Genomic DNA, 26,972 nt, shown 5'->3' on the forward strand with positions numbered 1-26,972 from the left:
CCTGCGGAGTCCAGAGGCACAGCAGGTCTACAGCGGGAAAAGAGCTGTTCGCTTGGGAGGAAGTGAAATGAAGACATAAACCATGGTACAGAAGCCTCTTTACAATCAGGACAACTGCTGTCCTCCAGCATACGACAAGCTGGTGAGTTCCCAGTCTCAACAAGGCCAGGAGGCAGATGCATGAGGCGGGGCAAGCCTGGCATTCTTAGGGGGACTGCTGCCAGCCTGTTCTCAGCCTGACCCTTCATCCAGAGGCTCCTTCAGTGGTCTCTAATTGACTATAGAGACTGGGCTCTCCTCCTGTTTTACCTCAGTTAAGGATCTTCCCTCCCAGTCAAGCCACAGGCTTGTTTCTCAGAAGTTCTATTAAATACAAACCCGGGACAGGGCAGCCCAGCCTCTCCAAGGGTTGTTCACAGAATCACTCCTGTCTGAGCCCAAACTGTCCTACTATGGTAAGAGCCTTAACGTGGTGGACTGCTGGGAAAGGGTCCAGGCCACATGCACCTCACACTGTAGCTTCCCCTCCCAGCCCTGTGCTCCTGGTTCCAGGTCAATAGTGTGGCTGTTCTCTAGTGTTACCGACTGCAAGGCTGTTTTAGGTTCCTGAGACTGTACATAATGAGCTCAGGAAAACAAACAAATGCTAAGTAAACAAATGAACACACACAAAAAAACGCACCCAGGATTACGGCCTTCTGATGCCCCTCTCCAGGGTTCAGGACAAATAGCTGCTACCCAAAACAAAACAAAACAAAACAAAACAAAAAAAAGCCTTTGAGGTCGTGGGTGAAACTGTACCCGAATGCAATTATTCCACTAAGTCCATAGCACTCCTGAGAAACAGGGTGGCCCTTTATCAGCAGCTCTCTAATGCTGATATCCTGAGATTAAAACCTTTCTTGGGCCACATAGACAAAAGGCATGACTGAAGCTTCAAATGATCTTGCTACCTTTTGTCTGAAAGGGCACAAAGGTGGGGGAAGGTCCTTTCACTTTAAGAGATTTTATTATTACATTTCTTTATTTGCGATGTGTGCGTCTATATAGATCAGAAGACAAGTTTCAGAGGCCAGTTCTCCCCTTCCACCAGTCCTGGGGAACCATTCCCTTTAGCCAGGGAGCAAAGACAAGCAGTTAAGGGCTGACTAACGATACCGGAGAAGCAGGAACTTCATCCCAACTCAATGAAACATTCATGGGGGGAGGGTAGCTGAGCAACAAGGCAGAGGAGCGTCAGGCCTGGATAAGCTGTGTACAGGAAGCAATCCCACCTTCACTGACTATCCTGCCCAGCAGCACAGAAGATGGGGTCGATTTTGGTGTTAAGAGTTTACCGGGTACCAGTATTCTCCTCAGACTCAAATGGAAAAATCTGGAAGGATAGTGAAGAGGTCTTGAAGCCACAAAGGGGAAGCCAGGTGGTGGTCACTTACGCCTTTAATCCCAGCACTCTGGCAGATCTCTGAGACCAGGAGAAGAGGAAACAGCAGCAGCAGCAGCAGGAGGAGGAGCTGAGGAGATGGCTCAGCTACCCAAGCAAACGTGAGGACCTGAGTTCAGACCCTAGAATTCATTAAGACAAACAAAAACATAACAACAAGAAAAAAAAAAAAAAACTAATGCCATAGGCATGATCCCAGCACTGGGGATAGGATTAGCGACAGATGGATCTCAGGGGCTTGCTGGTCAGCTAGTCTAGCCAAAATAAGCTCAGTCAGAGATCTTATCTCAAAAGTAAGGTAATGGGGCTGGAAAGATGGCTCCTCGGTTAAAAGTACTGCCTGCTCTTGCAGAGGACCAGTTCCCAGCACCATCGTGGTGGCTCACAACTGCCAGTGACTCCAGTTCCAAAGGGCCCAACATCCTCTTCTGGCTTCCTAGCACACTAGACACACACATGGTATACTGACATACTTGCAGGCAAAACATCCTTTTCCCATAAACAAAAAAAAAGTTTTAGGCTTTGCAGACGCCGCTATTGCTTTTCGCCGCTTGCTGCAGCCATGATCACGGCCGATGACAAGCCCTTGGGCCGCGTCTGCTTCGAGCTGTTTGCAGACAAAGTTCCAAAGACAGTAGAAAACTTTCGTGCTCTGAGTACTGGAGAGAAAGGATTTGGCTATAAGGGTTCCTCCTTTCACAAAATTATTCCAGGATTCATGTGCCAGGGTGGTGACTTCACACGCCATAATGGCACTGGTGGCAGGTCCATCTATGGAGAGAAATTTGAGGATGAGAACTTCATCCTGAAGCATACAGGTCCTGACATCTTGTCCATGGCAAATGCTGGACCAAACACAAACGGTTCCCAGTTTTTTATCTGCACTGCCAAGACTGAATGGCTCGATGGCAAGCATGTGGTGATTGGGAAGGTGAAAGAAGGCATGAACATTGTGGAACCCATGGAGCGTTTTGGGTCCAGGAATGGCAAGACCAGCAAGAAGATCACCATTTCCGACTGTGGACAACTCTAATTTCTTTTGACTTGAGGACATTTTACCCATCAAACCATTCCTTCTGTAGCTCAGGAGAGGGCTCCCACCCCATCTGCTCACAATACCCTGTAATCTCCGCTCTCACTGAAGTCTTTGGGTTCCATATTTTCCTCATTCCCCTTCAAGTCTAGCTGGATTGCAAAGTTAAGTTTATGATTATGAATAAAATCTAAATAAGAAAAAAAAGTTTTAAATAAGGTAGAGAACAATAGAAGTCACTCAACATTAAACTCTGCACTCCACATTCATGTACTAGTTAAGTGTACCTGCACACACATACATATACATGCCATACCCACGCCATATCCACACCACACCCGCCCCAAAATAAAACAGAAAACTACTACAGAGAGGGACTAGGATCTGGCAGTGTCATATACGCCTAGGGTGACCCGGCCACCTCTGCAAAGTCCTGAGTCCAATGGCAGGTGCAGGGGCCACAGGGAGTTTTCACAAAACACCTCACAACTGCCTGTTCTGCTTGAGACTCATGCACCGCACAACCACACCTTGGAAGGGAGCCTAGGACAAGAGCCAGCTGGAGGGAAGGCCAGGCCACGTGGTGAGATGGAAAAACACTGGGTATGTGGTCCTCTCCTATCTCTTTGCAACCCTAGCCAACACAGTCATCTTCTCTGGGCTCTCAACTGTAAGCCTGTGGTGCAGACTGAACAGTAAACGGGACAGTGGTTTTCTAAAATCGTATTTTAGGAGTATAAGTCTTTTGTCTGTGTCTTAAGGTTTCTGTTGCTATGATAAAACACCATGGCCAAAAACAGACTGGTGAGGAAAAGGTTTATTCAGATTGTACATCCTGATAATAGTCCACCATAAACCTGGAGGCAGGAACCGCAGCAGAGGTCATAGAGGAGTAGAGCTTACTGGCTTGGTCCCCATGACTTGCTCAGATTTCTTTCTTTTACAATCTAGAACTACCTTCCATGTACACACATATAGACAATCTGACAGGGGCATTTTCTCAATTAAGATTCTGTCTTCAGGTAACTAAAGATAAATGCTAGGTGTAACGTTAACACATGTATACCCAGGTAAGGGCTTTGGACCATCTATGTCTATGCTAACACTAGTACTTCACATTTCATTTGATTTAAGATACATGCTGAAACAAGTTATCTATCTCACCAGAAATGCTTCAGGCACTAGAGTAAGGGAGGAAAAAGGCTGGCTGGGAGGTAAGATAGTATCCAAAAGTCCAAAGACGCAGCATGGGAAGATGGTTCTAATCTGGAAGTCCGTGTACCAGCTAAATGGCCACCTGTCCTTGGACACGTTGCCCACACACACCTAACTGAGGAAATGCAAGACGCAACCAGAAGACACAATCAGGTAATAAAGCCTGGCAGACAGTGCCTAAGATAAGGGCTCTGGAAGGCTCCAACAGGGAAGCCACATCGCCAGCAGAATGATTGGGAGAGGCAGAGGAGACAGAGGTGTTCAGGAGGAAGACTGTGAAGGGCTGGAGAGAAGAGGTAACCCAGAAAATAACAGGCTCCAAAGAGGTTGACCAAGCACTACTGTGGCCAGGGCTCCCTGCTGCTAGGTAAAGAGAGCTGAGGACAGGACACCAGTGTAAAGCCAGGCAGCCTGACAATGTAGGCAGCTACTGCAGGACAACTATTGTGAACAGTGCTGGGGCAGTCTACAAGGTCCAGGAACCACAGCCTCCGCTCATCCTCAGCATTAGAGGAAGAGGGTTACAATATCCCAGGGGCTGGAGACACCAAGTATACAAGTCAGATGGATTTGACTCACAGCGTAAGCAAAGGTGAGGAGGCTTACAACATCGGTTCTGCAAGGGTTCTTCAATAAATGGTGCCGGCTCAACTTGAGGGAGGATGAAGACTGAGAGAGCTGGGAGTGAAAGGAGGCGTTAGAGGGAAGAATGAACTAGGATGAGAAGGAATGAATGCACATGGCCACCACAGCAAGCTGTGAACTAACAGTCCAATTCTGTAAGTGTGATTAAAGAAAGCAATGTCGACCTCTGGCCTGCACACAGCCATGCACATAAACACACATGTGAGCATGCACACACATAAACACACACACATCCATGCATATAAACACACACATAAACACATACACACATACTCTCTCTCACACACAAATACACATACATAAACACACGCACATACTCTCAAACACAAACACACATACACACATACAAATACACATACATAAACACACACAAACACACACACACACGCACATAAAACACACACTCACACATATAAACATAAACATACACATACATACTCTCACACAAACAAATACACATACATAAACACACACACACACACATACACACACATACATACCCATGCATAAAAACACACACAGACTCACACATATAAACACACACACACACAAGAACCTAGGAGCCACAGACACCAAATATACAAATGAGCATATACCCACACAAACCCAAAGATTGAAAAGAAACTGAAACACCCTAGAACAATGGTAAGAAGGTTTAAGAAAAAAACAAACAAACAAACAAACAATCCTGGGAAAAGATAGTCACCAGTATCAAATACAAGGGAAAGATTTTAAAAACTGAACAGTCAGGCCATGGTGGTCTTTAATCCCAGTACTCAAGAGGCAGAGGCAGTCAGATCTCTGAGTTTGAGGCCAGCCTGGTCTACAGAGTGAGTTCCAGGACAGCCAGGGCTACACAGAGAAACCCTGTCTTGGGTGGAAAAAACAAAGAAGAAATAAGGGAGGGGGGGCTCTCAAATTCAATGAGCTCCACAAGCTGTTTCTGTGGGTGGTAAGAGGATATGGTGTCCACTTTGGTAAAAGGAGGTGCCACTGATGATGTCACTGATGACTAAGGCAGAATGACAGGCACGAGCGAGGCAGTCCCGGCAAGCATGGTTACCCAACTCAGTCGCTGAGGGGAAAGTTGCTGGTAGAGCCAGGAAGGCAACAGGAAAGAAAACAGGATGTTAGTCAGAAAAACTAGTCAGTACAAGTAGAGACTTTTGCAGCTAGGGGTGGTGGCTCGTGTGTGTCACCCCAGCACTCAGAAGGCAGAGGCAGAAGGGTCATAAATTCCACACTGCCCAGGGTTACCAGGAGAGCACCTGTTTGGCCAGCACAGAGGCCCTGGGTACCAGCTGCAGCACCACCAACATGAATCGCCACACTCTAGGCCTTCCACCTAGCTGTCAGGAAAGGATTCTCTTTCTTTTCCTAAGTTCTTATTTAAGGAATATGTAACTACTATTGTTGAATTCCAGAACAGGGCACACTTAAAGGGCAAAATGTTTCCCATCCAGTAATTCTTTATCTTCATAATTCTTTATAGCCTCCTACTATTTTTTTCCCCAAATTAATTTTTAACTAACCAAGGATCCATTTTCAAATCCATGTTTTATTATGGCCTTTTCTACTGCTTTTGATATATGCTAGCATGTGTGCATAGGTGTGTGGGTACGTAAGCACATGGAGGCCAGGGGTCAACACTGGGTATCTTTCTCTGTCACACCCCTCTCCCATTTCAGACGTATTATTTATGTATATTCGTGTTTTGCCTATAAGTATTTAAGTGTACCATGTGCATGTAGTTCCTGTGAACGCCAGGGGGGGGGGCATGAGATCCCTTGAGACTGGAGTTATATAGATGGTTGTGAGCTGTTCTGTGGGTTCTGAGAACTGAATCTGGATCCTGAATCCCTCACTCTCTTCTGAGACAGGCTCTCTTCCTGAACCTAAGCACATTAGTTCAGCTAGACCAGTCTCCAACAGCTCCTGAGCACTGGGATTCCAGATGTGTGCAGCTGTACCCAGATGTGTACATGGGGTCTGAGAATCCAAACTCAGGTATGCATGCTTTCAAAACAAGCACTTCACCCACTCCACTAGTTCCCAGCTTTGACCCTTTCTTCCAGGGAAATATTTAAGAACAAAATGAGGTGAACGCCTAGGTATTTGTTCAAGTTACTTCCCTCACAGGTTGGCAGAAGTAGATGGAGAACGTATTTAGAGATTCAGAGAGAAAAAACATCATTTCATCCAGTTTTAAGTGTTATACATGTCCATTTCAGGCAGAGCTCAGAGAGCCACGGAGAAGGGAGTGCTCTACCACCGGGGACTAAACTGGAAAAGAAAGCACAGGCTGCTATCAGATAAAGATATCATCAGCAACCCACTGATGAGGATGGACCTCTGAGCCACACAACAAGAGGGTCACCAGTAGACAGGCTTCTGCAGGCACCACAGAGCACAGACTGCTGCAGAGGGAGACGGTGGGTCTACACAGCACCTAATGGGAAGGAGGCCTCCCAGTACCTAGGGCAGGGGAACAGCTCCACCTGGCAAGGCTGTGGGCTGTCTGCTTGCCAGTGACAAGCAGTGATGGACAACCCAAGGCATCCTTGCACTTAACTGTAGGGCCGGGCTGGGAGTGCAGCACAGCAGGAGACACACTGGGCATGTGCGAAACCCAGATTCCACCCCAGCACCAAAAAAAAAAGGGGGGGGGGGGTAAGTGAGAGGCAATGTACAGCTTCAGCAGAGATAAGTAACCAAACAGCTGGACGTTTATTACTGAAGCTGGGGCTTGTTTCCCCTCCCTTCCTGTGTTTTGTGTTTTCCCTTTATGTCAGTGACTGAACAGGAAAGTGCTCAGAAACCTGCAGTATTCCTGTAAGTTCATCAACACATATTTTGGAGCATAAATCAAGAGGTGGAAGATATTTCCTAACCCAATGTGAATTAGGTGTCCCTCAAATTTGTACATTTTCCTCCTAGTTTGTTTACATAATTTAAAATGTATGTACAGAATGACCTTAAAGTAGCGATTCATATAGAATTCATAATTGTGAAGACATACACTCTACAATCTCTAAAAAGGGCAGGCCTCAGGCCCTAACAATCCACTAACATGATTCAATACATACACTTGACACCCCTGGGACAAAGAGCCTTTGTCTTTTCTTTCCAGAAACCCGGCTGTGGCCAATCTTGACAGAGACCAATCTTCCAACAATAAGGCTACATAGAACGGCTTCTCAGAGACTCTTATCCTTCCCAGACTGTGAATCTGGGGTTGAAAGCTCCATACTGGAATGTCTGAAATAACTTAATAGTTCACGAACGGAAGACTGTTCCTAGGAGTCAGTCAAATGTGAGTGAAGTCGGAGGAGAACGAGCAGATGTCTGTTCTAGAGAAGACGAGGACTTCCGGAAGCCACAGCGTGATCCAGCATAGTGTGATCTTTCCACCTCGGTAAAGGTGTGTTCCGTCCCCGGCAGGCCTGTAGCAGCATCTGGACTCAGCTCTGCTCTGAAGCCTTCATAGTGATCCACTCTCTGCAAACGTGGTGTCAGGGCATTGTACCACAGTCTTCTCATCAACACAAACTGGCATGCCTCTGCCTCCTGCTCGTTTAGCTCTTGATTAAGGCTGAAGAACAAGGTCCAGGACCAAAACCGGTATTTAAGGTTGGAGGGATAAGCTGACGAGCCCAGCAAAGGTGCTGGCAGATTCATTTTCCTTTCAGTACATAAACAAACGTAATAAAAATCTTCAGTAACTGCTGTAGTGTATAAAAATAATTCACCCCTTACTTGCCAGTGTCTGGGGTGGCTGGCAGTGTTGCAGGATGCCTGACAAGCTGAGGCTCCATTAGCGTTTACAGAATTCCACACGAGTGAACTGAAGACCTATGGGCCCTCATCAGCTTCCCAGTCCGTTCTCTCCTGTGGGTACCCGTCATTCATTAAGTATGTGAGCTTGTCTCCTTTGCACAAGAGACAATACTTCCCTCACTATTAACGGTGAGATAAACAGAATTGTGCAACTTGTCTGTGAAGAGAAAAAAGTTTTTAAAGTGAAGCAACAACTTATTTCTCTTAGTGCGTCATGATTTGAGCATTAGGAACGGATTTGAGCAAAGACATTAATTTTGGCTTCACAGGAATAAAACTTTCTGTCTTCAGTGGATTAGAAAATGACTTAAAAATTATAGTTAGAACAACAAACACATAATGTCACATATCTGTGAAAATATAAGTGAACTGTGCCACTGCCACAGGCAAAGCAAGTCACTAGAGATGAACGTCGAGCTTCTTACGCCAGGGCTGGCTTTTGCTGCAATAGTCCCTGGCAGCCTCACACCATCAGGTACCTTTGTTCTACTTAGCAGAGCTTTACAAGCTTTCAGATTTATTTTTATTATTTTCTCTCTCTCTCTCTCTCTCTCTCTCTCTCTCTCTCTCTCTCTCTCTCTCTGTGTGTGTGTGTGTGTGTAGGGCGGAGGGAGAGCATGAGTGTGCACACATATACAGGTACACATGTGCAGATATGTGTGTGCAGGTGCCACAGCATGTATGGAGGTCAGAGGACAACTTGGGGCAGTTGGAGCTAGCCTTCTGCCGTGCTGAGGCAGAATCTCTCGTTTCTGCTGCTGTTCCTATAGGTTAGCTGATCTGGAGGCTTCTGGGTGACTTTCCTGTTGCTGCCTTCTTGCAGTAGCTCTGGGATCACAGATGTGTGCCATCACATCTTGCTCTCTATAGAGGTCCTGAGTATCAAGCTTGGGGTTATGAGGTGTGTGCAGCTGGGGCTTTTCCTGAACCGTCGTCTCCTTTGTGTTGGTTCTGCGGAGCTGGGGACTGAACTCTGGGCCTAAACATGCTGCATCCCTAGCCCACAGATGGGATCCTTGAAATGACTGGACTGTTTGTTAAAGACAAGGTCTTTTAGGCTGGCTTTCAACTCACAATCCTCCTGCCTCTGCCTCCTAAGTGCTGGCATCATAGGTGTGTCACCAAATCTGAGTCATTAGAAGCTGGAGAAGAGAGTCCCCCAAACTTGCTCCTGTTGGCCTACGGAACAGGCTAGAGGACAACTGCCTAGACTTAGGTGGTGGCCAATTAGGATGCCCAGCTTCAAGAGTGAGGTCATCCACGGGTGAGCTTGGTTGACCTGTCTTGAGCACTGTCCCCTACAACACTACAACAGAATATGTCATGTGCCTTTTCAATAGGAAGACAGGACCTCACAGACTCTTTCTCATAAAGCACAAAAGCTCAGCCAAGAATCTCTAGCTGAGCAGTTTCCCCTGCAGAGTGTCCCCGCTTTGGACTTGTGTAAGACCGTGCTAATTAGAGCCTCACTTCTCTCCTCTGTAACATTGTTGCTTTGCTTCGGAATTCTCAAGTCCTGGTTAGCAGCCAGTGAGCAGCCCAGAGGAGCACACTGATTAATGAGGCTTTTCAGCATAATCAAATGTTACTTTTCACACTTAAAGTCTTTAAAAGCAATCAGCAATTTTGTTGGTTTCAAGTAGTGGTGAAATCAAATGTTCTAAATTAAATAAGAAAGATGGTTAAAGAGAAAGAAAAAAAAAAAAGCCACACTTACCATGAGAATAAAAAAGTAGAAAACCCACATCCATCCTAAGTTGTCCTGGATCAAAGACACCAGATACTAAAAAGGAGAAAGGGAAACCATCATAAATTCTTTATAAATGAACCAAACGAGGGCTGAGGACGCGGTTATCGATAAAGGGCTTTGTTATTATTCACAAAGGCCCGGAGTTTGATCCCTACCACCACAGGAACTGAACATGGTGGTGCATGCCTGTGACCTAGCACTTGGAAGGAGGATCAAAAGTTCAAGGTTATCTTCTATCTATTACGCAGGCACTTGGAGGCCAGCCTAGGCTAAATGAGACTCTGCATGAAAACAAGGAAACAAACAAAGACAAGCAAGCAAGCAGACAGGGCTTGTGGTTAAAGCACTGGTTGTTCTGACCCCTAACCACCTGACAGTCCAGCTCAGGGGAACTCACCCCCTCTTCTGACCTCTGAAGGCACCAGACATGCACACACCTTCACAAAGGCAAAGCACTCAGGCACATAAAACATAAATAAACCAGGTAAGGGAGCCTCAAAGAAGATTAGACAGGACTACTTTGGAAAATCAGGAGCTGGGATTCAAATAACAACTTGTCATTTGCAGAGCTCTAGACAGGGTCATAGCATGCCCAGGCTGGCCTTGAACTCACGCTCAGTAAGTCTGGGTGCTGGCAATGACTACAGGCTTGGTGCAACACCCTGCCTCCATTTGCATTTTACTACTGGTTCATCCTGGACAAAACGGTGGGGGAGCCTGTGTGCTCCGAGGTCTGCTTTCAGGATCTTGTGACCCTCCTGCTCACTCTTCATCCTGGAGCGGATGCTTTCGGAAACGAGCTGTCTCCTCCTGCAGCTACTTTTCTTTCCTTTTTAAGTGTCTCTGAGGCACAGTCTTACTATGTAGGCCTGATCAGCCAGGAAGTTGACATATAAACGACAGTGGCCTCAGATGCCCTCCCCACTCTCAACCACACAGGATTACTATGTTACCAACATTCCACAACCTAACGCCTTCCCTTTACTTTCAGTTACAGAAAAGAAGCTAAGAGCACGGAACCCAGCTTTATCTCCCCTTTATGACAGGACTGTCTAACATCTAAGTTTGCTATTTTATGCCTTTTTTTTTTAATGCACACGCATGCACAGGCGTACGAGCTTGTGCCCGTGTGTGAAGCTGGAGGAGGGCGTTAAGAGTCCTCCTCCCTCCTCCCGCCTAGTCCTCAAGTCCCCTGGACAGAGTATCCATGTCTTCTCAGCTCGGCTGGTACCCACCAGGTCCCAGCAATCCTCTTATCTATGCCTCCCTCAGAGCTGGGGTTACAGTAAGCCTGGATTCCAGGATCCCATTCAGTCCTCTTGATGGCCCAGCCAGTGCTCTGTCCTCGTTTTGACCATTTTAAACTCACAGGCCAGCAGCACTAATTACATTCACAGTGACGTATCCCCACAACAGCTGTTTATTTCTCAAATCTCTGTACACATAACGCAAGCCCTGTAAATCACGGTACCCACAACCCCACCCACTGGCAAGTTCTATCTTGTTGTTTTCTTCTCCCCAAAGTCGAGGTCTCACTCTGTAGCCTAGGCTGGTCTTGAACTCATTTATATAGTCTAGGACAGCCTTGAACTTGTGGCAATCCTCTTGCCCCAGTCTTTCAAGTGCTGAGATTACACTGACTTAGCAACTTCTAATTTACTTTCAGAAGCTGTAAATGTGCCTACTGTGGATACTTCACGTAAATATTTTTTGTTTTCTTCTGTCTGGCTTACTAGTCATTCATGAGGCAAGGTTTTCAAGGTTCAATCACACAGTAAACATGCATTAGCATTTCACTCCTTCTCATGGCTGAATAGAATTCCACTGAATGCATATATCATTTTTTTTAATCCGTTTATCTGTTGAATGCCTGTTTCCACCTTTTATCTACTATGAAAAATACTGTAATAAACACCAGCATACAAATATTAGTCCTTGTTTTCAGTTGGAGAGAAGGGGAAGTAAACCTAGAAATACGATGCTAGGTCACATAATAATTGCACATTTAATTTTTGGGGTGGGGGGATACTCATATTTTCTGCAGCATTTTGTTTATGTTCATACCAGCATGGAAGGCTCTGATTTTGCCTGGACACACAGATGTGAACCACATGAGTGCCTGGTCCCACGGAGGTCAGAAAAGGGCCCTGGATCCTCTGGAACTAGAGTTACAGCCAGTTGCCAGCCATCATGTGGGTGCTGGGAGTGAACCCGTGTCCTCTGGAGGAGCAGCCAGTCCTCTTGCCCACTGAGGCTCTCACCCGTCCCTCTGTTCTGCTTTTTCATTACAGAGCTCCTCACCAGGAATGAGTCAGATATCAGTGTGGCTCTGATCTGTATGTCTCTACCTAGGCCACTCAGAGTCTTCACATGAGTGTATATTAGCTGTTTACATCTATTTTTTAATCAAAATTTGCCCTATGTTTTCTTCTAAGAATTTCATAATTTTAGCTCTTAGACTTAGACCTTCAGACCACTTTGAGGTAACTGTTGTAGAGTATAAAATAAGGATTCAATTACACTCTTTCTCACGGGGATATCTAGTTCCTCCATACCACTGCTGGAGAGGTGACTTTCCCCTGCTAAACAGTCTTGACATTAGTCCTGAAGATCACCTGACCACAGATGAGGTAAGCCACATCCTTTTGACCACATCATTAGTGAAATGTGTGCTCGGAAAAATGAAAGCAAAAGCACTTAGTGACCTGGCCTAGGTCCTATCAGATAAACGGAGAGTGCAAGCCCAATTGTGCAAGTCCAACTGTGAGCCTCGGTGCGCCTGTGGAGGCAACACCCGTGAGGTGGAAGGTCAGGGTCAGCCTGGACAGCAGAGCCAGCTACCCTACCCACAAAACTCACTGCCATCACAGCCTCGGGAACACAGCAGAGCCAGCTGCCCTACCCACAAAACTCTCACTACCATCACAGCTTCGGAAACATAGTAGCCTTCCAAAGGAGAACTGTAACTCTACCTTTAAAAAACATGTATCATCTGAACAACCACACAGATGGTTTTTGTTTGTTTTTCAAGACATGGTTCCTCTGGGCAGCCTAGGTGTCCTGGAACTCAAGGGATCAGCCTGAGTGCTGGGGTTAAAGGCCTTTGTCACCACCACCTGGCTAACTCTACTGATTTCTTACTCATTGTGTGTATATGTGAGGTTGCCCCCCCCCTTTCTCTCTCTCACTACTGTACATGTGGAGGTCAAAGGACAACCTGTAGAATTCAGTTCTCTCATTCTACAGTGAGATGGGCAGAGATCAAGCTCAGGTGGTCAGGATTGTTGGCAAGTACCTTTTCCCACTGAGCTGTCTCAGCAGTCCTTTTAAAAAATATTCTGTCACTGTGCAGATTGTATAACATAAGGTTCCTCCGTGACAAGGGCAGAGCACAACGGGTTCTAGTGGATCTGAAACTATGCAGCCCGTCATTAACGCTATTTAGCAATGTTATGACCAACTCCACAAGCAGCCAGCCCACCGGCAGGCACTCCTGAGCCACTCCACCCTCGACGACCACCAGATCAGTTTTTTTAGACATTTCCTATGGATGAAAGCACACTGTATCTGCCGTCACTGGCTTCTTTCAATCGTCTGTTCTTGAGGTTCATCTGTGCTGCAGCATCTTTCAAGCCTTTGCTGCTTTCTAACCGATGGATAAGCCTCCACTGTATGGGTACACCACACCCTGCTTATGCATTCAGCAGCTCCTGGACGCTTGTGCTGTTTCTACACTTAGTGGATAAATGCTTAAGTTTCAATGTAGACATCAGACATTTGTTCTCACTTCTCCTTAGTAGACAGTGGAATTTGATCTAACCCAGAAATGCGCGTCCAAATGTGCTAAGAGGCCTGTCAAACTGGCCCAGCGGATAAGGACACTTGCCACCAAGCTTGACAACCTGAGGTTGGTTGCCAGAACTCACAAATTAGAAGCAAAGAACTGACTTTCACAAATTGTCCTCTGGCCTTCACATGTGTAAGATAGCACAGGTATGCCCACACATATACACACAAAATAAACAACATACTAAGCACTGGGAATACCAATAGCTCACTTTTTATTTTAGTTTTTTGGAGACAGGATCCTACTATTCCTTGGATGGCCTGGTTGTTACTACATAGCCCAGGCTGACCTTAAACTCAAAGCCATCCTGTTGCTTCCTGAGGACTGAGATTATAGGCATGCACCACCATGCTCTGTTGGGTTTTTGGTGTTTTTTTGTTTGTTTGTTTGTTTGTTTGTTTGGTTTTGTTTTGTTTTGTTTTGTTTTGTGTAGAGGCAACACTTAAGGAGGAGTCCGGGAACGGCTAAGGGTAAGGCTGATGGAGTCCTAACCTTCAGTCACAAGAGTTTGTAAGGTAATTCCATAGGCAATGAGAAATCATTCAAAAATCCCCAAGAGGTTGCACATGGTGGCACACACCTTTAATCCCAGCAGTCAGGAGGCAGAGAAAGGTAGATCTCTGAGTTCAAGGTGAGCCTGGTCCCAGTTCCAGGATAGCCAGGGCCATCTGGGAAATACAACAAAAAATAAAACCCGCAAGAGATGGAATAAACAAAGCTGAGAATGATTTAGTCCTGACCCAACTGCCTGACTGTGTTGGTCAGACTCGTGGAGACCCACACTTAGAGTTGGGGTCTAAACACTGACCCATGAGACATGTGGGAGCAAAACTCCAAGCAGCTGACGTGATAACACAGGCCTATAATCCCTTTGAGAGGTGGATCAGAACTCAAGGTCAGCCTGGGCTACATAAGAAACTGTCCTCAAAAAGGAAAAAAGAAAATTCAAAGTAAAATGTCTGGAAAGTCGATTACAATATATCCACCTAATTAACTTAGAAAGCATTGGTGAGGAAGAATTTAAAATACTCAGTGTGATGGGGCTGGAAAGATGGCGGAGGGTAAAGACCCTGTCACCAAGTCTGATGTCCTGAGTTCAGGCCTAGGACCCACACAGTGGAAAGAGAGAACAGATTCTGACAGATTGTCCTGATTTCCACACATGTGCCACATGGCATGCACATACATACAGACACATAAATGCGTAAGACAAGATGACTACTCACCTCCCCTCAGACGTGAAGCCTTCTGAACGGGTGACAGTAGCCGTTCGATTTCTACCTCAGAGCATGCAGAGGGAATTCTCCTACCCTCGTTAAGTATTATTTTTTTTTAATGTTTTTGTTCTTTAATTATACAGGCAAATATCCTAAGCGTGTCAACCAATTATTATACGGTGCTTTGGAACCAGAATCTCCCGTGTGCCGGGAGCAATGAGGTAGGGCTACAGAGGGGACAGTGCCCGATGCTGCCCCCATGGAATCTGCATTTCTGCAGTGAGCAGACACTGATAAACAGCCACAACATGGCTGGATAACAGGGAGATCTGCTGCTGCCCCTCACTGCTTGCTCCCTTACTGACCACAGCACTAGCTATCAGGATTCACCCCACTAACCAAGCACACCAGCAAACTTAAATCATCTGGACTATCTCGGTAGGGCAATCTTAGCCTAGAAGCTCTCCAGCATCCAAGTGGGAATATAGAGGTCCACAGGTTCCAACTCAGCATGTCTGCAGACCTCCAGGGTTCTGCATCCCAGAGGATTTTGCTACAGGACACCTACAGCCCACCTCTGGGACCAGTCATAAATGCCTGGACACGGAGAAAACAGACTGTACTAAGAGTTAGCTACACGGCCATGTGGGATGCCTTCCATATTAGGTCCCACCTCTCAGAGGCTGAAAACCTAGGCCTTTCTGTACAGCAGTCCACAGCACAAGAGCGCCACCTGCCGTGGGTGTCAGCAAGCACATGCTCTTCTCACCTGGCCCACGGCAGCACCAATACTTCCGGTTCCATCAACGATCCCGGTGACAGTTGCCAGAGCCTCGCTGCTTCCTTGGATCAGCTCTTGGCGACCCAAGTCTGCAGAAATAGCGGAGCTAACCATATTGGATGGTCCACCAATAAAAAACCCTGAAGCCATAAAGAGAACAGGTTCATGTTAAAGTATGATTCACATTTCTAGCCACTGATCAGAGAGACGAAATCTCTGAAATGTCTTAACCAACGTGTTGGGGAGGAACAGAAACTAAAGGAAGGGCTTCTGGATAGTATTTTCAGACTAACTGTATCTGTTCTTCTACAATCCCTCCTCCAGTGATGTGACACTCTAAGCGTGTCTACAGCACCTAAGGGAAAGACCGTCACAGCAGAACAGTCGGCCTTTTCAATGCAGTAGGCATGAACTCATTACCAAAGAACGTCAGCAGCTTGTCTGGTCTATTACAGCAGAGTCAACCAACATGCTGGAAAGAGAGGAATGAAACAGTGCTGTTTCAAAGGGGACAAACAGGATTTTATCTGCCACTGCTCTTGTAAGGCCACCCCTTCGGGTGGGCGTGGCTTGGCTCTGGTAAACGGAGTCAAGTTATTGGAATCAGAGCCACACATCTTGTTGAATTAAATAATTACATTTTTTAGATAATATTATTTCCTAATTATACCCAACTATTCTATCTAGTACTCAAGAAAATACCAGTTTGGCACAAGAGAAAAAAAAGCTAGCTGTTCTGCGCTTCCATGAGCTAGTGGATGGGGTTCCAGCCTAAGGCCTTCCTAAGTCACCTTCCGAAGTCAATGCCAGACCTGGGGCAACAATCCAAATTTTTAGGTTATCTCTCCGCAGGGACAGCTTCTGTCACAGAGAGTTGAAGAAGTCACCCATGAGCAGAGGGGAGAAGCTGGCAAAGGAGACATTTATCTTCCTCCTATCTCTTGAGGTCTACATAGCAAAGGTTTAGTGTCAGTCCATCTGTGGGAGACAGCTTTCTCTGAATGGAAGGGCCGACCGTACCTGTAATGGTCATCAGAAGCGCATTGATGGACTTATTGTTTGGAGAGCCTATGAGAGAAGAGACGCACCACAGTGACTTGAAAAGCAGTTGCATGTGTCTCCATCAACAGTGCACAGCCAGCAGCCGCATCCCGGCCACTTCACAATCCCTCCAGAGACAACAAAGACAGACGACTCTCAGGGCCCCTTCTAGCTTTTGTCCTGTCTGCCTATGGCTACTGCTCAAGCTAATGAGATGTCTAAAAGCCAGAGAAAGACTCTACCGGCTTTAGAACACACACACACAAACCCCAAGATCTACTAATTACCATCCTCCCACTTTAGAAACCTTGCCTCCTTTTATGGTTTTATTGGCTCTAATGCTGTCCCTCTGGAGCCGCCCCTCAAACAAAGCAATACACTCCCAAGCAAGCTTTTAAATAGGTCCACAAAGCAAGGCACATGACAGTTTCCTCCCCACACAAATAAAACCACGTGATGACAGCTCCCAGGCACTCAGAGCTAATCACAGGTCTCTCCGTGGCTGACCACTGACTCTGGGCAAGTGACTATCTTCAAGAGATGAAGAATCACTTTAATTGCAAGGGAATACTCACGACTGTACCCAACAAGGGACCCAACTGCCAGGAACAAGCTGAGGGCCAGCACAGGTGCTCTCTTCTGCAGTACGTCGGAGATGAAGCCTTGCAGAGTTCCACCTTCAACCACAAAGAGCAGTCAGTAGAAAGAGGCTGTGGCTGAGCTCAGCCGTCTGAGACAAGCTCCCTAGGGGCCAAAGATAGAGCTGGCTCTCCCAAGACTTCCCACCACAGTCACTGCCCATGGACAGGACACCACAAAGTAAGAAACAAGACAACCACAAAATCATTAATATTCATATTTACCACTTTCCCTACCAAATAAAGAATGGACTGATTCCCCTGGATTTCCTCATTTGAATTTAAAGCATGATGAATTGAATCAATTGCACTTGTAGTCCCCCTGGAGGCTGGAGCAGAAAGATCACAGACTTGAAAGCAGCCAGGCTGACTGACTAGTGTGATCTACTGAGGCTCAGCCTCCATAGCTACCTTAAGGATGATGCCTCACGAGCTACCACTGAGCCCGAGCTCCAGCTCCAAACCCACTTCTTCCCCTTTGCACTGAGATGCCTTTAACTGTGGAGGATACAGAAGGATGATCAGATCTCAGGGTGACTATATTACCTTTGGCTCTGGACTTAAGACTACCAATAGCCAAGTTCAAATGTAATAGCAGTGTGACACCTAAGGGCCTACTGTGCAGTTCATGGGCTCAGGGTAGCTTGGCTTTACTGTGACTCTATGTGTGAACATCACAGAGAGATGTTAAGGTGGGGACAGAGTGTATAATCTGCTGGTCTTGCTTAAAGGTTTATTATTTCCTCGTTTGTATTTCTGACTATAACACAAAGCCACTGTTAAAATCTGTTACAGAACTAGAGTTATAGTACATTTGCTAGCCCAGGGTTCAATCCTCAGCCTGGAAAATAAAATCCGTTGTATACTGCAAGGCAATTGCAAACACAAGAAAGGAAAGGAAAATCCTTTCTGTTTTTCCTTCCTTCCTCCGGTACCTGACAATTTACATACTAAAGTGCTATGTTTGTTTCCTTGGCTGAAGATAGTGGGACAGTGGGAGGAAGCCAAAATGGACACATTCCTACTCCATCTTGAATCTCTCACAGAATCAGCTTCAAAGCCAAGCCATCTCTGAAAGCACACAAAGGCGCTGCATTTAAAGAGATTCCCAAGTGTTCCCAGGACAAAAGAACTGATCCATCAACCGCAGACTAAGAGAAGACAGCCCCTATAAATCACAGCCTGTCTCAAGCTGGCCTTCCTTCCTATGGACTTTTTGTTCTCACAGAAGTTTGCATGTTTACTGGGAGGACAGGTTGGGAAAGACGGCTGTGGAGCATGCAATAAAACGTCAAATGAGGCGAGATTTCCTAACTGTGAAAGGTGGCAGGCGGCTAACTACGCAGAAGGAGATGCGCTCGTGCATACCTATGATGCCGCCAACATCGTACCAAATGGACAACTTGTCGGCTTCGGCTTCCTTCCACCCGAAGTTGTTACTCAGATAAAAGGGCAACCAGAAGAAAAAGGAGTAATTCACCAGCTTCAGGCAGGCGTAGGCCAGTGAGTACTGCAAGAAAAACACAACCATCAACAAGCAGCATACAGCCTAGCATGAGGTCTTCCCTGACTTTACCCAGAAGTCCTCTTCTCTTTACTTCCATTGATTTAAAAAAAAAAAAACAAAAACAAAACTATGCACAGCTTTTTCTTAACTCCTCCCCCCCTCCCCCCATTTCTTCTTCTATCATTTCTCTGGTAAAAGCAAGCCAGTATTTGAAACCCAGAAGCAGTGCACACTGTACCCACGTTTCTTTATTTAGACAAACGGTCTCTAGTATGCATGCTACCAACCAGCATCAGCCACAGACAGGCAAACTGGCCTAGCAAACCTCGGCTCATACTGCCAGCAGCCAGACCTTCTTGGTTCTCTTCCCACAGAGTTAATTCTGCAAACTACAGAGAGTAAGTGACTCAGTCACAGACAGAAAGACATCTACCTGAGAACCACTTTCGCATTAGAGCTTCCAAAAGCCCTATATCCCACAGCAAAGGGCCTTTCTGGTGGGCCGAAAAGGAAGAGCTGTGGTCTTCACTGGCCTCTGGCTCTTGTCTGAAAGAGAGCTGCCTTAAGTGGGTGATGGCTGAAACTCCTGTACTCACCACCTACATTATTACCAGGAAGCCCTGACTATTAGCATCAAAGGCAAGGCAGAGGAAGAGGGCGGACTTCAAAGGGTGTCTGGCTAGTACTCCTGCCCCCTCCCCCCAGTGCCAGTGATTTCCCAGGTGCCACTTGTTTTAAAAGAGCTCCCCTGGCAGGCAGGGTTGCAGACACCCCGTAGAGAGCCAAATCCTAACCACCACAGCTCTCTGCCCAGACGCCTGCTACAAAGACAAAGGCTTAACTAGACTTCCTCTCCACCCTGCTTTGCCAGAGAACAATGGCTGAGGCGTACAAAGAAGCCAGCAAATGAGTTTCTTGTTTAGCCACAACAAATTGAAGTTCTGTGTCAACCAAAATGACTGCCAGTAAAATATTTTAATAACCAAAAGACACTATCTACAGAAGAACAGGCCTACAAGAACCCAAAAGAACCAGAGTTTCCGTATCTCTAGTCACTCTTTGGATTCAAGAATTAGAGAGCGTTACACTGACTACCTGTTAGAAGGGTTAGTTTCTTAGCAGAGAGGCAGAGGGCAGAGGGCAGCTGGGAGGGACAGAGTAGGATGGCCTACAGACTTGCATCATGAAAACAGATGCTTGTCAACTACACAGTGAGCCAGGCAAGATGGCTGCCATCTCCATCTGGGCCACTGAGATACAAGGATGGTTAGGTGACTTATCCAGTTCTCACAGTAAGTTACTGGGCAAGCTGAAAACACAACCTAGGCCTTTTAACTTCCACTCCAGTGCTAGGGCACCCAAAACATCAAGACAGACTGCCGCAGCAGGAGGGGTTCAGCTCAGACGGAGTTGATCCTGACTGCAAAGGCTGGGGAAATGCTGGAATGCATTACCAAGGAATTCTTGTTACTCTGTCCTAGGACTGGGCCACTCCCAACTCCCCAGAATGACCAGAATTCACAAATAAGGCAGATAATAATGAACCATTCAAAACCCCTCTTGGTCCAGGTAAATCTGACAGATACAAAATACATTATTTAAAAACTTGTTAATTTTGCCTTCGCAGTTGCACGGTGGATCAGGATCAGCATGTTCACGAGTCGCATCTGGACGTGCCCACCCCTGGACGTGCCCACCCGGCCCATGCTGTCTGAAGCTTCTATATGTGACAGGGTTAAGTGACTAAGGCTGAGATTTTTCAGTTCTCCCAAAACTGAAAACACTCAGTCTCCACTTTTCATGGCTACCAGGGAAGCAGACAGATGTGACACGACGGAAAGATTTTGGTGCGCAGCTTAGAACAGACAACACCAGACGAGCCAGTTCCACGAGGGAAGGGGGTTTATTCAGGGTGGAGGGTGGAGAGAGGAGAGAAGTGGAGGCCGGCCATGACCACGTGGAGAGAGAGGAAAGGGGCGAGGGGAGAGGGGCAGAGAGAACCTGCAGGTGAGGGATCAAGGGATCAAGAGAGAGAGGAGGGGGGAAGCAGCCCCCTTTTATAGTAGGGACGCCTACCTGGCTGTTGCCAGGTAACTGTGGGGAGGAGCATGCCTGGCTGTTGCCAGGTAACTGTGGAGGTGGAGTTTAGACAGAATACTAACAACTATCACCCAGCAGAGCACTGCTGAAGGCACTAAGCCTGGCCAGCTAGTGAAGGAGACAAGGGAGTCCTTACCGGTATGACTCCAGGAAGGCAGCAGGCCTGATGGAAGCTTATTGCTTTCACTTGGATGACAGCCTTGTCCTCCTGGATTGAATAACTAGGCTCATAGTCATCTTCAGTTTCAGCACCATTAATGAGTGGCCTCTGTGAATCTTCTTCCGAACTTTCCTCTGCCTCGATACTTGGGAGACCTAGGACAGTGTTAACAGCAGCCGTTTACAGACCACAGGCCTCTGTGTGCCTGGACTTCCTAGGCTTTGCATTCGTCACCACTTACAAGGTTGATACTGTTCTTATTTTCATTTTGTAGAAGAGCCAACTAAGGTTCGGAGACCAAGGCCAACCATAGCCAACTATTGAGGCTACCGAGCCTGTTCGCTCAGGCAGAACTACATGCTTCCCTACTTCTGTGGCTTCACTTGTACAGCCCATATTTAACCGTCAGAATATATCAAACTGAATAAAGGGAAAGAATTATTATAAAGGGAAAGAATCCAGTCTCAAGATGTTACACTCTTAGCCAGTGTCTGAGTCACACAAATCATCTGCAAATGTTCTGTTCTTCCTGCACTCAAGAGACGGTGAGCTGCACTCCCCTCGACTCCCTGTGGTGGTATAAGATGTGGCTGAAATGGACAGGATGGACAGGGAAAAACTGCTCCTTTAATTTTCCAAGAGGAGAGTACAGCTTTCCTCAGAAAATGTCATTTACTGTCCTTAAACTTCCTGGCTCCTACCAGTAAGATATTTCGAATGGAAGAGATGGCTTCTCCTCACCAATTTCTTCAGGTGACACTAGAAGTCCAAAGAAGATGACGATCCCACCAGCAAACTGCACGGACGCGGTCACCAGAAAGGCATACTAGAGGAGAGGAGAAGGGGAGGCGGCTCTTACAGAGGTGGTCATCACAGCTATGATCGTTACAGACACATGAAGGGAGGCTGGGGACAGGAGAGACAGGGAGACTGGGAGGACCTCAGTGACCTGGGCTTCCAGGCTGGGCACTGTGCCAAGCATCCTACATGTGACTTCCCATTGCATTTCCCCAAGGACACGGCGGCGAGACTCACAGACAACCACCAGGGTCACCTGGATACTAAGCAGCACTGTTAGGATTAGAAAATCAGGATTAGCCCCCAAACCTCATTCTTTTCATTATCCACACTCCTACAAAAAGTATCTGCCTTTGAAGACATTAAATCTAGTCGAGGAGATCAAACAATACCCATAACAGTGTGAAAAGGTGGCATGCAGCTGAATAAACAAGAAGAACCTAAGAAACATGCAAGATTGGGGCTGGAGAGATGGCTCAGTGGTTAAGAGCACTGACTGCCCTTCCAGAGGTCCTGGGTTCAATTCCCAGCAACCACATGGTGGCTCTCAACCATCTGTAATAGGACCCGATGCCCTCTTCTGGTGTGTCTGAAGACAGCTACAGTGTACTCATACGCACATACACAAATAATTATTAAAAAGAAAGAAGCGTGCAGGATTCCGAAGGAAGCACCAGCTAAGGAGAAAGATGGTGTTACGGGAACAGTGGAAAAATCACCCCTCAAGGCACGGGTGCTGCAGGTTGGGGCTGAGATGGAGCATTCTCTGCAAGACTTAAGTGAGGCTTCTACTCAGGGCTGCAGGGAGGAAAACTGCCACAGAAGACGGCAGACGGCAGGAGGAAGGACTCGGTAGCCAGGCGATGCGGCTGGCTTATTGATATTGACAATAAGGCCGAACTTTTAAACAAGTGAATGACAAAATTAAAGCATTATTCCAGAAGCCAGGGGGAGGACCAGCACAGAGGTGAGTGAAATTCACACTTGCACTAATTAGTACAATCCAGGTGTGACGGATGTGAGAAGGCCTGGGACAGAAAAGGTGACTGTGATAGATGGCAGGCCTCTACCTGGGCCACAATACCTACTCTCTGAAAGAGCAACTGACCTAATTATTTAGGCTTCTGATCGGGCATCCTACTTAAGAAAATAAGCATTAAAAAGTGAAGTAAATCCTTTCCCCCAATCCCTTCCCAACCCACCCAACTCTCAACTGCCCAAACATGTAAACTCTGTGTATTCTATTCTTCTCCATGGACTGTTAGGGACCACACAAGCTAAAACGACCACTTTCATTCCTCCTTTCTCCAAATGGCATCTCAAGGCACACTGCTCGGCCTGCTCGCTGTCTGTGAGATCTTCCCCGTGTCTTGATCTCTTCCAGTTCTGAGCTCCTGATTCTATGTCCCAGCTACATGGCATCTTCCAGCAGGTGCAGTAGAGGTTAAGTTAAATACTTCCCCATCAGCTGACATTTAATGTCGACCTTTGGCTTTACAGAATATGTTGACTTAACTATAGATAACATTTGTTTGTGCATGTGTAAGCACGTTCACTGGTGCAACGCTTCCTGGAGGTTGGAACAGCTTGGTGAGAGCAGCTATAACTTGAGGCATTGCCAACGATTGCCATGTCATTGCCTCACAGCCTCAAGGACACGTCAGGCTACCAACCTGAACCTCCGCTCATAAATACTCAGTAGAGGCTTTCTGTTACTCCTTTAGTTACTTACTTATTTTTCTATAACAAATAACTTACTAGTTAAAAAAAAAACTTAAATTCAAATGCACCTTCCATGAATTTTGGATAATTTGCATACTTCCTTTCCTCCATTTACACATAGAAACACTGGAAGGCAGAACAAAGACAGCTCGGCTCTCCAGACACTCAGCACTAAGATATAGCAGGTACGCCCAGCTTCTTCTTCTGCTGGCTCTGGGGACCGTTTCCTAGGAGAGCTGCCCTTCTAGCAGCACTCCAGCTCCAGGAATACTTGGGGTGGATGCCTAGGGCATTCTTGGCCATTTGATAACACAGGAATACAAAGCAGTTAAAACAATCCAAACGACTGACAGCATCTCATCATACTACTCCCAAAGGCTCGAAACTTAGAAACAGAGTGATCTGTCTTTATCCCTCTTTCAACAAGCACAGGCTCACTGAAACTCCAGCCAGCTGGGAATCCACTACCCCACCCTACTCAGCCTCTGCCAAATGGACATCAGATTGATCAAGCCCCATCCCAAAGGCTACCTCCTATTGGCATGGACTTCGGTTGACAGTGTACCTGGAGACGGAAGGTCCCTCCGGAGGCTCTTCCACACCCACGATGGACACTGGCAGCTGGGCTGCCCACACATCTTGCTCAGCACCCATGGCTCTATACCCTTTCCCTTCTTGCATGCTGGACTATAAATCAGGTACTGGAGACCTGGCGTTCATCACACAGCCCAAGCCCCTGCAGACCAAGCTAGCTTCCTTCTACCAGTAACATTACACAGTGTGCCCCCCCCCCCCAAACACAAAGCCTTCTGGCCAGGCCTGGCAGTGCACACCTGTAATCCTAGCACTAGAGAGGTGGAGGGAAGAGGATGAGGAGCTCTTGGTTAGAGAACTATCAAGAACGAGTGTACGCACACAAGCTGTGAAAGAAATACTCACCTCATAACCATACTGGAGGACTGATGAAGCCAGGCACGCTCCCAAAATGTTGCCCACTGAAGCACAGGCACTCCAAAGACCAAAGACAACTCCTCGGCTAAGGAGAACAACGGAAAACCAAAGACAATGAATGTATCAGAGGGAATCTATACGCAGGTCAAAAAAAAAAAAAAAAAGGCTGAAACAGTAAAGATGTGCATTAACAAAACAAAACAAACAAACAAACAAAAAATCAACATTCTATTTAAATCTTTGAAAAATACACCAGAATGCTAAACCCAGATTCTTCTGAAATGTAGTGATATTACATTTTCATTTAGAGGTTGGACACTGAACTCAGAGGTAGAGCATTTGCACTACAGTAGTGAAGACCTGAGGTCCTTGTAGGACAGGTCAAAGCAAAAGAAGTAGGGAAAAGAAGCCAGGTATGGTGGCTTATGCCGCGAATCCCCGCACTTAAAAGGCTAGGGCAGGATTATGGCACTCACACTACATTACAAGACCCCATCTCAACAAACACAAAAAACGAAAGATGAAAAGCTCCAGCACTGTAAAAATACTAAAACCCATCAAGGGGTCATAGAGGAAGTGAGTTAGCAAGCCAGGACCTAGCTGCCCACTGAGAAGAACCTGACCTGGGAAACCTGTGATTTCTGGCACTCGGTCTCAGTGGACTTTGTGATTACTTTGTGTTCACTTTCCCAAGAAGTCCAAGTCTAAAGCAATACTCTCCTGACTTCTCTCACTACAGCTGTTTCCTTAACACCAACCGGTGGCACTTCAGAACCTGGGCAGAAGGATCACAAGTTCAAGTCACAAGTTCAAGACCAATCTGTGCTCTACAGTAAGACCCAAAGGCTTCCTCCGATTATCATGGACTAATCCTTTGTTGGCAGTGTACCCCGGAGAGGGAAGTTCCCTCAGAGGCTCTTCCACGCCCATAATAGACACGCCCACAACGTCAAGGCACACACAGCCTGTCACTCCCAGTTTTATCATCATTTCCTCTAGCAGGACATTCTTGAAAGACCTCCAACATGGGTTACAACTTGAGCGTTAGTGTTCATCACACAGCCCAAGCCCCTGCAATCCAAGCTAGCTTCCTTCTGTCAGTAGCATTACACAGTGTGGCTCCCAAAATACAATGCTTCCTTGCCCAGCGTGGTGGTAAGTGCCTGTAATCCTAGCACTCAGGATGCAGAGGCAAGCGGATCTCTGGGAGTTTGAGGCCACCAGTTTCACATGTTCTAGGACAGCCGGGGCTACATAGAGAGACCGGAAATTTTAAGCTGGGTTTGGGAGCACATACTTGAGAGGCAGAACAGGTGGAATTCTTTGAGTGTGAAGCCTGCTTGGCCTACATTAGTCAGGGCAACATAGTGAGACACTGCCTCAAAAGAAAAAGAAAAAAAAAGGAAAAAAATTTTAAAGGGCTGGGAGATAAAATTCTGTGGTAGAGCACTTGCCTAGTATGTATGAAGAAGGCCTGTGTAATCTCCAATCCTACCATTAAAAAAAAAACAGGAAATGCTTTTACACTACAATCGTACTAGCCTGGTACAGTATAATCAGATCGCTCTTGAATGGTACCTATCCTTCCACAAGAGAGTTTGCAGGTGAATGTTCACAGCATTACAGACTGTTCATGACCAAGGGTGCTCCAGTTAGGAAATTGGGGAAGATGGAGGCTGTGAAGTACCCACAGTGCATGCTGAACACCACAGTGGAAGCGGAATGTCTGCTGAGTACTCTGCTTCCCATGGATAAGAGCAAACAAGCAGAGAAGACAGATGGGAGATAAGCATGTCCCCGACGACATATACACACTGACCAAGGCAAAATGACTAAACTCCACGTCAACACTGCTTCTGGAACAGAAGCATCACCAACAGCGGTAAGCCATAGCAAGTCTAGCTCATTCGAGTTACTCTCCATCCTATGACTCAGACTCGGCATGCCTTCCTCCAGGCTGGCTTGGAAGATCCATCAGCAGGCACTTTCCTTTATCCTGCAGCCCACACCACACATGGCAAGTCCAACATGGTCTAACCTGGAGGTTGAGGCATAGGGTGATGGTCAGTCTAAGCCCCAAAGGTGGCTCTGAATTAGAGCTCTTGCTTGTGACCTTAGGCATGTCCTTAGGAACACGGGAACTTATTTCCTGTGTACTGGCAGTATCTTCTGTATGTGACATAAGTGTTCAACTACTGGGCTATGCCCCCAACTTTCTTGAAAAACTTTTGGGCTAACTTTCCTTATTGTCAATGCAATGATAAGGAAACCACAGAGACTCAAAAT

General features: G+C 46.6%; 2 protein-coding genes across 3 annotated transcripts in view; one reads left to right on the top strand and one right to left on the bottom strand.

Moving 5' to 3' along the window:
- Nucleotides 1–2,015: 2,015 nt before the first annotated feature.
- Nucleotides 2,016–2,556, top strand: LOC114622017 (peptidyl-prolyl cis-trans isomerase A-like). Its single transcript, XM_028768361.1, has one exon. It carries the CDS (start codon nt 2,163–2,165, stop codon nt 2,475–2,477), a length of 315 nt encoding a protein of 104 aa, XP_028624194.1. The 5' UTR covers nt 2,016–2,162; the 3' UTR covers nt 2,478–2,556.
- Slc37a3 (solute carrier family 37 member 3) overlaps nt 2,058–26,972 on the bottom strand; it is a 45,513-nt gene continuing 20,598 nt past the window's right edge. The window contains exons 7-16 of one of the 2 annotated variants that reach the window (XR_003711525.1): nt 24,675–24,771; nt 21,957–22,041; nt 21,192–21,370; nt 18,817–18,958; nt 17,386–17,487; nt 16,790–16,837; nt 15,758–15,909; nt 9,892–9,957; nt 7,424–8,331; nt 2,058–2,215 (exon numbers count right to left, since the gene is read on the bottom strand). Coding sequence is in view for 1 of the 2 variants with exons in the window: in XM_028768360.1 (XP_028624193.1) it covers nt 8,239–8,331; nt 9,892–9,957; nt 15,758–15,909; nt 16,790–16,837; nt 17,386–17,487; nt 18,817–18,958; nt 21,192–21,370; nt 21,957–22,041; nt 24,675–24,771 (964 nt within the window). In the remaining variant the exon portion in view is untranslated. Of the gene's footprint in view, nt 2,216–7,034; nt 8,332–9,891; nt 9,958–15,757; nt 15,910–16,789; nt 16,838–17,385; nt 17,488–18,816; nt 18,959–21,191; nt 21,371–21,956; nt 22,042–24,674; nt 24,772–26,972 lie in introns of those variants that run through there. The other variant, XM_028768360.1, reaches the window with a different exon arrangement.

The sequence above is a fragment of the Grammomys surdaster genome, unplaced genomic scaffold, assembly GCF_004785775.1.
Source record: "Grammomys surdaster isolate TR1022 unplaced genomic scaffold, NIH_TR_1.0 186, whole genome shotgun sequence".
Lineage (NCBI taxonomy): Eukaryota > Metazoa > Chordata > Mammalia > Rodentia > Muridae > Grammomys > Grammomys surdaster.